The following is a 15791-nucleotide window of genomic DNA, read 5'->3' on the forward strand; positions in this document are numbered from 1 at the left end:
AGTTGAACAATTTCTAAGTTAACAGTATAAAAAGAGTCATGGAAACAGACCGAAAACAGTCCGATCCGTTTGTTTGACATTGAAGATGAGAACAACTGTGCTAGTAACAAAAATAATTTAGTTGATTAAAGAAAACGACAGCTTCCTGGATAAAGCTGCAATGTAAGTGCTTTTCGACATTCACTGCAAACTGTATTCATTTGTTTCTATGGCAGCCATGTTATTTCTGACTCCTCTCTCTCTCTCTCTCTCTCTCTCTCTCTCTCTCTCTCTCTCTCTCTCTCTCTCTCCCACACACCCATATGCACACATAAACACAAGAGTGAGAGAGAGAAGCAGAGAGATACATTTTGATTGACTGCTTCTCTCACACACAAAATGGCAGATTATGCTAACTTCCTGTCAAAGTCTATGTGATGACCTTGGAGCATCTTATCCACAAGTGTTATAAGAAAGCACCCCCCCCCCCGACACACACAATATATATATATATATATATATATATATATATATATATATATATATATATATATATATATATATTATAAGCATCATTTTCACTCCTAGCTCTTTAAATATCCAAGATGGTCTGAATGTATCTTTTGATACTAAGGTGAGAGATAATTTTGATTTATCTTGCCTTAACTATGAATTAGATAGTATATTTTTACTTCCACAAAGATGATGAAATTGCTCCCTACCTGGGACAATTGGAGCTCTATGATGCTTAGCAGAGTATATAGCCATGTAATTACCCATTTTCAATACATCCAATGAGGCCTAACATCCCACCAGTTTATAACAGTGGCAGATGATTAGGAAAAGACATTTCTTATGTTATAATTTTTTTCTGAGAAGATTTCCTGAAAATTCATTATTAAAAGAAAAATTCTGTGGATAATGGAACACAAACTGCACTCACCAGGGCTCAAACCCTGTAAGATTTCATTGTACATGGAACAGGGGTCAGAACAGACATACGTGGCAATGCATTTAAGAACTTCCTACATTCTTCAGGAAAGCAATGGCTAGGAAACATCATTCCTAACTACCTCTGTTGAGCGATGCTGAGCTGTTGATGTCTCCGGTGATGAAGGACGACTCTGACTGCTTACGGACGGTGTCATTCCACATTCTCCGAATCCGGCTCTGAATTAAGAGGGAAGACGAAGACAAAGCTGTGAGAAAGCAACTTTTCCCACACAGTTTAAAGTTCCTCTCAAAGTTAGAAGGGGTCGTTGCTCCTAGCATCTAGTGACGCATTTATATCCACCTCCAACACAGTGGAGGAACATCAGAAACAAAAGGAGCAATGCTATTGTCCTGTCCTTGGGTATTTCTGTAGATACTCATGCCATAGCAATTAAAACTATGGATAACAGAAAAAGTAAGGTATGATACTGGTGTAAAAATGTCAAACAGAGAGAGAGAGAGATGTGTGCTATACAAAGCTTGAGTTTCAAAAGTAAAGCAATTTAGGAATTCAGACTCTTGTAACATTCCAATAATAAAAGAACACAGAACACTATTGAAATGCTAAGTTACATTTTTCTATAAGTTTTTCAAGGAGACCAATGACAATTCAGAGATTACATACCTCCTGATTTTTCTTTTGAGGAGTTAGAAAGTAGATAGCTCAGCTGTATTTATCACTTCACAGTAGGAAGCTTTATAGATACCTGAAAAGTCCTCCCTTATGACTTAGGTTTCTAAATTCAAATTTCTAAGAGGAAGATTCCTCGAAAAGAATGTTTTAGCCCTTGGGAGAAGTTTTCAGTTTTATTATGTCTTGCCATTTTATTAAATTAGGGGTCAAAAAATATTGATCTTCTGAGGAGAAATCATATTTCCAGATGTTGTTCCAGAGATGAAAGGCTCAGTAAGAAACTTTGTTGCTACTAAGAGTGAACCCAAACTCACTAGCTGGTCCAGGTATATTTAAATAGTAGGAATAGTTAACCTTGGACTCTCTGACAATCATATAAGTCATACTTCTCCCAGACCGGAGTGCAGATGTATGCATATATGGCAGACATATGCATGTCGGTATGCGTATATGGCAAACCTCATCATCATTATCATCTACCGCAGGATATGTCATAGAATACGGAGGTGAAAGGAGAAATTACACCGTATGCACACATAAGATACCTCCTTGTAGAACGATTCAGAAAGACAGAATAAATGGCATATTACTGAAGAAAAAGAGACAATGAGAAAAAATCAGTAATAAAATCAATAAAATTCAGGAGAATTTGGTCGGAGGCATTCAGATGGCTTAGGAAGATGGGACACACGGGAGAAAAACAATGTGGACAGTCTAGTTCCCAATCTCAGGGTTGGATTGACAGATGCTCATTCACTTAGCATGCTTCACAATTTCATGCTCATTACATAATATTTTTTTGTTTTTAAACTACTACATACTACAAGGTGAATACACCTAAATTATAATAAAATAAGTGATGAAAGAGAAAGAACAGAGCTATCACAGGTTTATCAAAGTGAGGAGAACATGCTGCTGTACCGTAACATAAAGTCTCCCTGCATATTAATCCTACTAATTGTATTGATGTTGGCCTGATTCCTGTGTGATTAATCTTTTATAAGTCATTACCACCAGGAAGTAAGCGAATGGGACCTGAAAATGAGGTCTGTGACTCCATCACACCCCTCCAAAACCACAGTTACTAAATGTGAATAACATCCTTTTTCTGAGGCAACCTTCACTTCAGCTCTTGAAAGAATCAAAATCTAAACTTGCATCCTCTCAGCAATACTTGGGGATGTCTCTCTTGTCCCTTTTCACAGCTTCCTCTCCCATCCTTCTTCACAACCACAGGCTCTCTCAGTCTCTCCGAGAACTCGGTTAGCTGGCTAATGACTTCCTTTCTGATCCAGAATTTGCTTGTGCTCTTGTTCTCAGGCGTCACAGACTAAGTCTTCATTCTCCCTGAACTGTAGCTTCCTGAAACCCGTTCTCTGGCTGAGAATGCTGCTCAGATGTTAACATGAATATCAACCTCAAAAACCAAACCAAAACAAAACAAAACCAAACCAAAACAAAACAAACCAAAACAAAATCAGAAGCTCAAACTTTCTTCATGACTGAATCTATAGGATCACCTGGAGTCTTTACTATATCACTTTATATCTCTTTCCAGAAGCTTTCAAAATCTGATTCTAGATTTTTTTCTCTTGGCTAATAAATTCTAATTTATCAACATGAGAATTAAAGTTCTAGAATATAAGGAAAGTTATCTTTAACTGTTTTATCCCTGGAATTTGAAAGATTTATGGCATTATATTAGAAACACTCAATATTTCTAAATTCAAAAGTAATATTCATAGATATATTTATATAGATATTATATATAGATATATTATATAGATATTTATATATATTATTTTCGAGGTTCTCTGATGTAATATTTTTATTCATATGCCAGAATCTTTTCATCATTTTCTTTTATAATGCTGAAAAACTTAACAAATTCATACAAAACGTCACAATTGGTTTTAAAATTATATAAATTAATCTTTATTTGACAGGTGCTTTGCCTGCATGAATGACAGTGTACCACATGCATGCTGTATCTATAGATGCCAGAAGAAGGAATTGGGTCCCCCAGGACAAAGGTTTGAGACAGCTCTTAGATGCCACGTGAGTGCATCAAAGCCAGGTCCTCTGGAATAGTAGTGCGTACTGAGCCATCTCTCTGACCATTCTTTGTTGTTGTTTGTTTGTTTGTTTGTTTGTTTGTTTTAATCAAACATGGTGTAAGTCATTAACATTTATATAGGGTGTTATTGTCACAATTAATAAAAATTGGTATTATGTGATGTATAAAAAGAATGTAGAACTCCACTAAAAACTGCAAAGGTGAAGAAAAATGCAGCTTGAAACAGACGTGATATTCTACCCTATAATAGTAATACTGATAAATGACAGGAGCCACCGATTTATTGAGAGCCTCCAACTGTTCTAGGCTTTGCAGACATTAGTTTAATCATGACAATCTAAGAAACTACAAATAACGCTCCCATTTTACACATGGAAAACCAGAATCAATCATATTCAAGCCTTGTTCTGAGTAAAAGAAAGGCTGAATACTGACGACCCCAGCTCTTAGAAAGCTGAAGAACTAGGGTATCAATTTGTGGAAAATATAATGAGACCTATCTGTCAAATAAAAGGAAAGAATCAATAAGAAAAACTCATTTTTTATTACAGCTGGTAAATGAGAAGATTTGTGTTCAAACCATAGTGTTCTCTTCTATGAAATCTAACATGATTTTATTGAACAGTATTACCTAATCTCATTCTTCCAAGGCATTGCTAAGTATTACATGAGTCTGTTATAAAAAATTCTCATACATTGTATTTTCATGAACAATATTTATCAATCAAATGGCTATACAGTTATAGGTAATGTGACACTAATGTGGAAGTCAGGCAAGGTACAATCAAGTAGACTGTATGTATTCTCAGACATTTCAACTTAAATGCTACTGAAACTATTTATTACAAAAAGAAAGTGAGTCAGAAGTTATCAGATGGAAATAATCACAATTAGCAAGATGGGAACTTTGAATGTAGCATCATCCTGATTTTACCCTTATTCTTATGTTTATATTCAAGTGTATGCTACACAGACAGAATAGTTCAAACCCACAGATGTCTACCCACCTGAGCAAATGCATCCTCCAACCCTAATGTGAAACTCTAGAACCACAGAAAGCTATCAATGTGACAGATTATAATTAAAGTGCTAGTGATTACACAGTATGTTTGAACTAAGTCTCATGATTTGTGGTTCTTAAGATATTTAATATAATCTGATACATTTTGGAAGTTATAGGATACTTGTTAAAATTAAGTAGGCTCTATATTTGATTGATAATAGGATTATAGTCTTATTTGCAAAACATAATAAAAGTCCATCACGTTTAAAAATGGTGTTTATGGACAACTTTGATTTATAAGTTCCCATGCATACTAGACCTGTGGGTCTATAATCAGTTGATGTGGTTAAAATAACCAGATATGTTCCTCTTGCAAATAAATTTTTGCAAGTACAACCAATTGATTCTGTTGAGATATAAAAATAATTGTTTGTGTAAACTTAATTTAGAAAGATTTGTAAAAAAAAAAAATGACAAATGTTATTTGTTGGGCAGCTTGGAGAGATGCTTGCCCAGCATGTGCAGGGGCCTTGGTGTGGCATGCAGCAGTACAAAAAGAGGTCTAAAAGGTGAAGACTTTATTTAAACTGTACTTCTTCATTTAAGCCTTCCTCGGAACAATCTAGACATAATGATATTTTCAGCTAAACTATGGAAGATTAGTTTGCCAGTCTTGACACAAATGCACTAAAAGCCATACAATCCTACATTGTGATCTGGGGAGACAGCAAACACTTTACCTAATCGCTTAGAAAGTGTCCTTGGTCAGGGACCATTTAGCAATGTTTCCTACTGGCCTGAGAAGATCAGCACAGGTCACCTACGCCAAGGATGGTTCGGTGGCGTTCATCACTGCACTTCAATATTTAAATGCATGACATTGTGGGAATTTTTTACTAAGCATGTCATATTTTGCTACTTTTCCATTTAATACTTTTGCGTCATGGATACGAGTATTTTGGCTACATATATGTCTGCACACCACATGTGTACCGTGTCTGCAAGGCCCAGAAGCCAGCTTTAGATCTCTTGGGACTGTGAACCACATGTGGATGCTGGGAATCAGACCTGAGTCCTCTGGAAAGGCAGTCAGTACTATTACCTGCTGAGCCATCTGTCCACTCCCATGTATTATTTATATGTTGGTTCAGTGTGTAACTGAGAATTATTATATCTATGGAACATGCAAAAATTTTGAAGATCAATTTTCATATTTGAAGATCAAATTTCATTTCAATAGGACATTCTTATGTCATTTGTAATTATTTTAGACTGTGCGTTTCATAATCGTAACTTTCATTTTAATCTATCCTTTGAGAATTCCACGCAGTGTACAGTGCATTTTAATTAGATCTTCTCTCTACTCCCTGCTCCAACTTCTTGACTTTCCGCCATGCTCCCTTCTGATTTCATATCCTTGGGTTTTTTTTGTTTTTGTTTTTTTTTTTGTTTTTTTTTTTTTTTTTGCTTGTGGTTTTTATTTGTTGGTTGGTTGGTTTTTCTTACGACCCACTGAGTCTAATTAGCAATGCCCATCCATTAACTGGGTGTTGGGCCATCTACTGGAGGACGAGCAACATATAAGAAAGGCACTATCCTTGACACAAACTGAATTTCCCTTTCCCAGCAAGCATTATCTCTGGACAGCCCTAAAGTCAGAGAGGAGTGTCATAAGACCCACCCACATTTCGGTTTTTTTTTTCCTGCCAATCACACTAAAACCAAACCCTTGACATGGCAAAGACTTGAGATAAGTGTGATCGCAAAGAGCAGCGACTTAAAATTCACCACAGGAAAGAGTTATTTCAGCTCAGGGATCTAGTTGTTTTTATTTACCTGTGAGCCCGTGGAGTACCTTCCTGGAGTTCGAGAACCAGATGTTTTCCCTGAGCCAATCGAACTCTCCGTGCTTTTCCCACTACAGCAATGCGTGCGTAGGCATTTCCCATACTCTTTCCGAACCTAGGCAACAAAATGTGAACTTCTATTAAAGCTTTGTCCATTTCAGACAGGAAGTAAGGAAAAACTTTGTAACGTTTGTTTTCGGGAACATAATCACTTCCTAGCTCCACAGAAACAAAATAGGTTAATCATCTATTTTCCAGCGCAAAGTAATTAGATTCATGGTGCCAAATTTAAATTTCACACTCCTGGAAATTTTGTAACTACACATACTTCCACTGCATCAGGAATACCTAATGGGTATTTCTTCGTAATTCAAAGAGAACATGTACTTGAAAGTTCAAGACAGTTTTTAGCTTTATTAATTTTATATATAGTGAACTCTAGGTTCACTATAGGGCTTTTCAGTACTGTTATTTAGATAGAAATCTGTAAGAAAGTTGAAAAGACGGAAGTAGAGAAGAGAGGAGATAGAACTGAAGACAAATGATTTAATATTGAAGGACAGGAAAAAACTGAGCTGGACTAAGCATTTCTTTTAAATCTATGTTTCTTGTGTTTTTCTTTTAAAGTTAAAATTTGAATATGTAAAGTAAAATACTTTAATATATTCCCAAAAAATGTATTAATAATTACACAGAAATACAGCTACTCCTGAAACTCACTTTATAGACCAGGCTGACGTCAAACTCAGAGATCTGCCTGCTTTTGCCTCCCAAATGATGGGATTTAAGGTAGATGCCACCCCCACCCAGATGAATAAATTCTTAAACCATAATATAAACCTATTGGGAAAATAAAGATAAACAGCCATAATTTGTGTGTTCAACGTTGGGAAAATATCAAGAAGTTTGTGGTAAGCCTGTGACATGTTTAAAATTTTTATTACTGCAGATTTAACTGAAAAAAAAATCTGAAAAGAAGTCTTATCTCCAGCTTTAAAAAAATACAACAAAAGATATCTCGTGATACTTAGTGTATACACACTTAAGTGTCCACAGTGATGTGATACTGTGCCCATTATTGTTTCACAACAAATTCTGGTTTCTAGGAAGGGCTCACACTGCTTGACTGTTTCTGTGTGGTACAAATGGTACCATGGTTATCTTCAGTGTCAACGTGATTGGATTTATAAATCAGGTGAACACACCCAGGGGTGTGTCTTGGAGGTCTATACCTGAGAGGCTTAAACAAAGAGCCATGCTGAAGAAAAACAGTACCATACCACAGGCTGAGGTCCAGACTGAATAAAATGTCCAACAAAAGGGCATATACCACACCAGCATGCATTGCTGTCTGCTTCCTGACTGAGGACTTAGTGTAATGTGGCCAGGTGTCTTATAGTCCTGCCCACTTGCTTCTTGACTTCACTTCCAGAACTGTTAAGACATCTCAAACTATGAGCTCAAATACGGTGCCTTCACACTTATTTTGTCATGGAAAGGAGAAAAAAATAGTACAAACAGGAGGAGAAGAAAAGGACATAGCTTAAAGGTCTGAACACTTGCTTAATGTGACGCCAGCATTCTCGCCTACCCATAAGGAACAATGACAGAGTGAAATCAAACGCGGAAGAAGAGACCATGCTGGGCATCGGTGGTGTGACCCAAGCAAGGCTTATCAAGAGAGTTATGAGAAAGCTCTAAATAAATAGCTTAGAATTATTCTGTTGAAAAGATAAGGCTGAGAGAGAAAAAGAGAAGGCAGCAGTCTGTTCTAACCTACATGACAAATGAAGTAACATCTTATTAGAATGGTTATTAGAATAGTCAGTATCTGCTGGGCATTAATTATTCTTATGATAATGTGGAAATGATTTGATTATGACTTGAGAAGCCTAAAAAGTAATTCTTCAACCAAGATACACATTATGGCATAATTTGGATATCTGTCCTAAATTTCGGAAGCATCTTTAAAAACTCTGATGTCCTGTATTCTCACGTTCTCAGTCCAGGGCATCCAGCCAATGATTGTTTTCCATTAATCTACAGTCATTTTTTTATTGGAACAAATACTGTAATGGAAAGAAAAAAAGGGAGAAGAAAAATTTGGAGAAGCGCTCTTTCTCTGGTTACCAAAGAAGCACTGACAAGCCTGACAAACCATAGGCGTTCATTGTGAACTACTTTCATTTTATAACCAAGACTGAATATTCTGCACTGATTTTTATAAATAAACAGTGAACCTAGAGAAACAGTGATGAAAAACTCCATGCCAGCTGCACTACCACAGGATTCAATGTGGACAATGCTTCTCTGCTCTGATATAATTAAAGTGTTCAGCATATGTCTTCATGGAAAAATTTAACATGGGCCATATCCATGAAATATCTAATCTATTTCACGTGATATGTAATCTGAGAATGCTAGTTTATTTCAGTGTGATGCAACCGAGAATATAGATGACAGGAAAGAGAACAAATTTTACAAATGGAATAATTTTTCCAAACTCTCAAGTAATAAATAATCCTGGAAACACTGAGGGTATACTGAATAGGTACATTCAAAGGCAACAGGGAGCAATTTTAATATAGCTGGTATAAATATTTTTTAAAAATCTAATACAGATCATAGAACCTATATTAGAAAATAAATTTGAGTTCAACTAGTTTAATTGCTATTTAAGAGTTCAATTAATCAAAAGTAACTTTATGAATATCAAATCCCAAAACTGGATATTATATTTATTTTTAACCAAAATGCATAAGCAATTTTAAGATCAAAGTTGTATTGATAAAGTTTCCCCTGAAGGTCTTCAAAAGAATTTTAAATATATTTCCACGAAAACAAGGCCAAATACTTGGCTAATTTTTGTAAGAAAATCTCTCCACTTGCTGATGCTGAGACATATTCTTGACACTAAATGAAAATGCCACCATTTCTTTAAACTGAAAGAAAAATGATTATAATTTATTATAAACATGAAGATATGTTTCCAATCATGGATTAGTAAACATATCCACTAAGTACTCTGTACTCAATACTTTGGGGTGAATTTGGAAAGTTTATCTGTTGGAAACTTAATCCTAAAATTAACACGTTGATGCTATTGGAGGTAGGGTGTCTGGGAGGTAATCATTACTTAATGAGGTCCTGTGGTAGCAATAGTAGCTTTCTGGGAAGAGAAAGCCAAGGCTGCCTGCTGTTGCTTCTACCTTGCCATGGGATGCTTGCCACCTTGTTATAAGGAGCAAGGAGACCACAGAAGTACAACACCTCAATTTGGGCTTCTCAGTCTCCAGAGGGAAGCAATAAGGACAGCTCAATCCTTCATAAGTGTCTAAGCTGGACACTCAGTTACAGCAAGAGAACACACAAAGTCAGTACTTCTAAGATTTTGTGACAAGACTCATTTCTGTGTATATATACTTTAAATTTTAAGCATACACATTTAAAATATAATAATTGCAATCGATTTATTTGAAAATCAGAGGGAGCTAAGTGAATTTGTTCCAAGGTCCCTAATTTCCTGAGTTCTGTCTAAAGGAACGCATACTAGTTTAATACATATAATTTAAAATCTGATTTGTTAGATATAATTAGAATTAGAATTGTATACTTGCCCAAAGGTTCAAGGGCTTGACTATTAAAAACATTTTAAAAACATTGTTTTATTTATGTCAGTCATATCTTTTTATAAAGTAAGAAAATAAAAGGATTAATTAAGTATGCTATAAAGAGTTGCTAATAAAATGCAATCAAATCAGTTTATTTATAAATTATATTTATTTATTTATTAAAAGTTAGCTATACTACTCAGTAGGTAGTTTCTTTTTTTTTTAAGAACATTTTTTTTATTCGATATAATTTATTTACATTTCAAATGATTTCCCCTTTTCTAGCCCCCCCCCCACTCCCCGAAAGTCCCGTAAGCCCCCTTCTCTTCCCCTGTCCTCCCTCCCACCCCTTCCCAGTTCCCCGTTCTGGTTTTGCCAAATACTGTTTCACTGAGTCTTTCCAGAACCAGGGACCACTCCTGCTTTCTTCTTGTATCTCATTTGATGTGTGGATTATGTTTTGGGTATTCCAGTTTTCTAGGTTAATAACCACTTATTAGTGAGTGCATACCATGATTCACCTTTTGAGTCTGGGTTACCTCACTTAGTATGATGTTCTCTAGCTCCATCCATTTGCCTAAGAATTTCATGAATTCATTGTTTCTAATGGCTGAATAGTACTCCATTGTGTAGATATACCACATTTTTTGTATCCACTCTTCTGTTGAGGGATACCTGGGTTCTTTCCAGCATCTGGCAATTATAAATAGGGCTGCTATGAACATAGTAGAGCATGTATCCTTATTACATGGTGGGGAATCCTCTGGGTATATGCCCAGGAGTGGTATAGCAGGATCTTCTGGAAGTGAGGTGCCCAGTTTTCGGAGGAGCCGCCAGACTGCTTTCCAGAGTGGTTGTACCAATTTGCAACCCCAACAGCAGTGGAGGAGTGTTCCTCTTTCTCCACACCCTCTCCAACACCTGCTGTCTCCTGAATTTTTAATCTTAGCCATTCTGATTGGTGTAAGATGAAATCTTAGGGTTGTTTTGATTTGCATTTCCCTAATGACTAATGAAGTTGAGCATTTTTTAAGATGCTTCTCCGCCATCCGAAGTTCTTCAGGTGAGAATTCTTTGTTTAACTCTGTACCCCATTTTTTAATAGGGTTGTTCGGTTTTCTGGAGTCTAACTTCTTGAGTTCTTTATATATATTGGATATTAGCCCTCTATCTGATGTAGGATTGATGAAGATCTTTTCCCAATTTGTTGGTTGCCGATCTGTCCTCTTGATGGTGTCCTTTGCCTTACAGAAACTCTGTAACCTTATGAGGTCCCATTTGTCAATTCTTGCTCTTAGAGCATACGCTATTGGTGTTCTGTTCAGAAACTTTCTCCCTGTACCGATGTCCTCAAGGGTCTTCCCCTACTCAGTAGGTAGTTTCTACATTAACATTAATATTTAAACATTTTATGTCTTCAAATTCTTCTAATGTAGGAAGTAAAGATGTCAGGTAAGTGTGAACTGCAACTTGCTATCCTTCAAGATTAAATAACTATTTACCATGGTCCCTGATTCCTGAGGACATTTTCTACCTTTCCCTAGTCTCTTGATTTAACAACCATCTTTCTGTTTCTCTTGGAATCTGTTATGGTTTTATTCTTTCAAAATTTACATATTGCTCAGAGAATTTAGCTTCCCCAACTTCCTTCCCTCCCTTGCATCCATTAAAATGCCAATGACCATGTTTTCAAGCTTTCTCCTGTCTTTCATTTTATGTGTGGTCTTGATTCTCATTCTATTACTCTGAAACTTCTTTCTTTCTCTATCTTTTTCCTTACCATTTGCATGTCTCTTCCTCTTTAAACCCATCAAGTGCAGCTAATTACTATCTGGTGGCCATACCCAGTTGCTGTACTTCTGGGTATACATGCTACAAGCTAAGCTGTCTTTCCCAGTGCCCCTAAAAGTTTAATTGGTACCATCTGTGGAGTCTGGTCTTACGGAAAGTGAGTAGAAGTGACACAAGCCACATCCAGATGGTGTCTACAAGATTCTATTTCCTTCCCAGATTATCTACTGGATATCATCACCCATGATGATAACAAAATGATGTGTCGAGGACTTGCTAAGCCTTTTCTAGCTGAGTGCCTTCATGGGGCATTTCATCAAATGGGTCAGTGAGTGAAAATAACATACAGTGAGTTGAGCTACTGAAATTCTGAGAATATTCTCATTTGACAGACTTTATTCATTCAATTCTAACCTGTCTAGGAGGTAAATTTGTCTCCATTGGCATAAAACTCACCCTTTCTAATAGGTAAGTGACTGGTCATTATTCCTCTCTCCCATATTTGTGACCATAGGAAAACATTGTAGACATTTACTATAAGCCAAAACTGAAACACAATAAAATCGTCTTATTCTTGTCCTTCTTAAGAAGTAGACATGAATCTCAATGTCTGTTTTAGATGGTACTTTGAATTTTAGTCTTGGTTGAAGAATTCTTAGGGATAGAGAACATACGTCCTCATTTCTGCTGTTTTCCAAAACAAAAGGAATGTCTTGCTGTTACTTTCTGAGATCAAGAATTATTTTTTCCCTTCATTTTTTAGAGCCACCTTTTTAAATATTTCATAATTATTTTTATCACCTCCATGTCAACCTATGAGGAAACTTGGGTAATGGGGAGGTCAATTAATGTACTAAAATTCAGAGAAGCTTTTACACAGAGGTCCTAAGGACTGAAACATGGGCAATCTGGTCAAGGTTCCATGTTAAAAACAAAACAAAACAAAAGAAAAACAACCTATAGAGGCACTTTTTAAATAAAGTTGAAAAGTATTGGAATGGAAAAGTCAATCTTATGACTTAAAAAATATGAAACAAAGTATTTAATTACTATATAAAACAAAATATTTAATTACTATATGAAACAAAATATTTATTAAAAGTAGCTTTACTTTTAATTCCAAGGTTAATTCTGAAAGACGGCTTTCAGAAAAATCATCACTTTCATAACCAGATTCTCAAACATGCAGGTGGAGATTTTTACAGTTTACTTGCTTTGAACTTGGAGACTCTTATAAAAAGATGTGTCCTTTTAACCTTTGGGGACTTCGATGATAGACCCTGATGGTTAATTCTCGAATTCAATTATGGAAACCAGAATACAGATACAAGTAACTTTTAATGAATTATTTTATTTGCTTATCAATATATGAAATCAGGAAATTAGTAAATCTATTCCATGATTTATTTTGAGAAATTACTTTCTAAAATACAACTTCTATTTTTTTCTCCCTGTAGATATACACAGATGTCTGCAAGAAGTTATTTTTTGAGTACTGTGCAGATAATAAAATGTTTTTCTTTGGTAATTTGATAATTGCTTTCTCAACTAATATTTTTTTATTTTATGTATTTGGTGTCATTATTAGTAAAAGTAAATTATAAAAATATGTGTTTTGAGAAAGTACAGTAATGTATTTCATTTCTTTTAAAAGAAAAATAATATGAATGCTACATGCTAATATGGTTGGCATCATTTCCTATCATGAGATCCATGCCATTTGAAATGGAAAAACTCACCTTTTTCTGTAGGACACAGTGGAAAATGAATATAAACATTCCCTGTAGAGAATTGAAAATGGTGAAGAGATACGCCATGATGACTGTGCTTTCATTAATATACATGAGTCCAAAGGCCCAGGTCAATCCTAACAGGCAGAGCAGAGCTATTGCACCTATAACCCATGACCTGTGAAGAGAAGAGAAAATTCAGGGTTAGTAAACAATGAGTCCTGTATTAAGGAAACCATGTCCTATGAATGCTAGTGACACTGAAGAAAAGCTAAGGTAGGTTTTACTGACAGAAGTATGAGACAAGTGGTGTAAGAGCTTGAAGATTTTGATGGGGACCACAAGTTCAAACTTGAGGGGAGATACATGGATGAAAATGTTATGAACACAGAAATTCATTTAAGCAAAAGCAGATTTGTGCCATAAATTATTTATGTGCTTGCAAAACATATGCAAATGGTATGGATATGTAATTACAGTGAATGGGAAAGGAGAAAAGTCTTTAAAGATCTGTTAGTCTTCACCAGACTACTTGGTACATCTGAGTGCAAGCAATCATTTAATGTTTCATCTAATGCATTTGTACACCGCTTTTTCCAAAGTTCCTTTCTTTTCTAACAAAATTATTATATTTGTTGGGAGGAAAAAAGAAAAAAAAAACTCTGACTAGAAGTAACCAGTATTGGAAGCATTTTGTTTTGTTTTGTTTTGTTTATTTTGAGAAAAGGTTTCTTTATGTCGTCCTACCATGCAACTTGCTCTGTAAACAAGGCTGGACTTGAAACCTGAGATCTGCCAACTCTGTACTGTGAGGGCTGGGATGCTACCCTGTTTGAGCTACACTCACCCAAATGAAGCAAGTATTTAAATGTGATTACGGTCTTTTGGAGCAAGCAATCACGGGATACAGTAGTAACTAGTGGTCACAACCTTTTAGCCTTCGGGTACTGTCTTGTAGATCTTATTGACTTAGGTTTTCAAAATCGGGCCTTTAGGATCTTAATAGGCTTAGGATGTCTTCATCTCTTAGAAGTGTCTGCAAGCTCAGGGAAGAGGATGAAGCTGAGAATGGGGATGGAGTGGTGTGAATGGAGTCCTATATCAGGAAATAAAGGTGAGCCACCTCTACTCCATTTGCTTCACTTCCTCCGAGATGACATGTCATAATGGTAATAAGTGGGTGACAGGAGCTCATACATCTGTGGTCATACTACACATTTACTATAAACATAAGATGAACTATTCTGATAGACAGGCCTCCCATAACTGGAATTGAAATCCTTCTCAACTTGGGAGTAGAATGGAAAACAGGACTGAAAGCATCCAAGATCTCTACACATTCGTAGCCCCACCCCTTGCTTTCCCAGGATCCCTTCCTTGAACACAGCAAATTTACATTTCTTTTTCGGTATGCTATCATCTTTCATCTTTGTTTTCCAAGGAGGAAATATTTAGGGGGATTGATTCTTAGCAAAGCAAAGAGGAAAAAATAAATAATTCACCATAATCTGAATTTAATTATTAATTTTTAAAAAGATTTTAAGACATAGTCCCAGAGGCATATTAAAATGGTTTGTAAATATTGTTATTTTTCTTCCACACAATCAGGCATCGTTATTTCAAATTTAAAGGTCCACTAAATGAATCAGGTTTGCTGTATAATCCATCAACATTGTTGAATCAAGGAGATTTGCTCTTGCATTTGGCACATTTGCTTATATGAATTAGAAAAACACCTTAAATGTTAATACTTATTTCACAACTGAACTCCAAAATGTGGAAACATACAAACAATAGTTCTCGGGTTCTGACAGATATCAGAAAAAGGAAAAATAAACAGAAAGGATTATCATTAAATACAGAGGAAGTATCTACTTAGATTTAGAGACCAAACGATGTCACAAAATACTCAAGTCAGCCATTATCCAGTAGAAAACATACAATGGATCGAAGGGTTAAATGATCTAGAACTGCGGTGAGCTCTGATTTCCAAAGAAGAAGATAAGCAAAAGCATGAAGCAGTAAGTGTGATGGGGTCAGGGATGGAAACAAAGGACTCTTCACCAGAAGAACAAACTGAAAGTCTACAGCAAAGCGGCCCACAGGTGGCCAGTCTTAGTTGATTC

General features: G+C 35.8%; 1 protein-coding gene across 1 annotated transcript in view; it reads right to left on the bottom strand.

The window, feature by feature from the left end:
- The window catches only part of Adgrl3 (adhesion G protein-coupled receptor L3), a 465758-nt gene that overhangs the window by 24581 nt on the left and 425386 nt on the right, over positions 1-15791 (bottom strand). Inside the window, exons 19-21 of the mRNA XM_052199002.1 lie at positions 13675-13843; positions 6523-6648; positions 1053-1149 (exon numbers count right to left, since the gene is read on the bottom strand). Of these exons, the coding sequence (XP_052054962.1) occupies positions 1053-1149; positions 6523-6648; positions 13675-13843 (392 nt within the window). The remainder of the gene's footprint in view (positions 1-1052; positions 1150-6522; positions 6649-13674; positions 13844-15791) is intronic.

The sequence above is a fragment of the Apodemus sylvaticus genome, chromosome 11 (genome assembly GCF_947179515.1).
Source record: "Apodemus sylvaticus chromosome 11, mApoSyl1.1, whole genome shotgun sequence".
Taxonomy (NCBI): Eukaryota; Metazoa; Chordata; class Mammalia; order Rodentia; family Muridae; genus Apodemus; species Apodemus sylvaticus.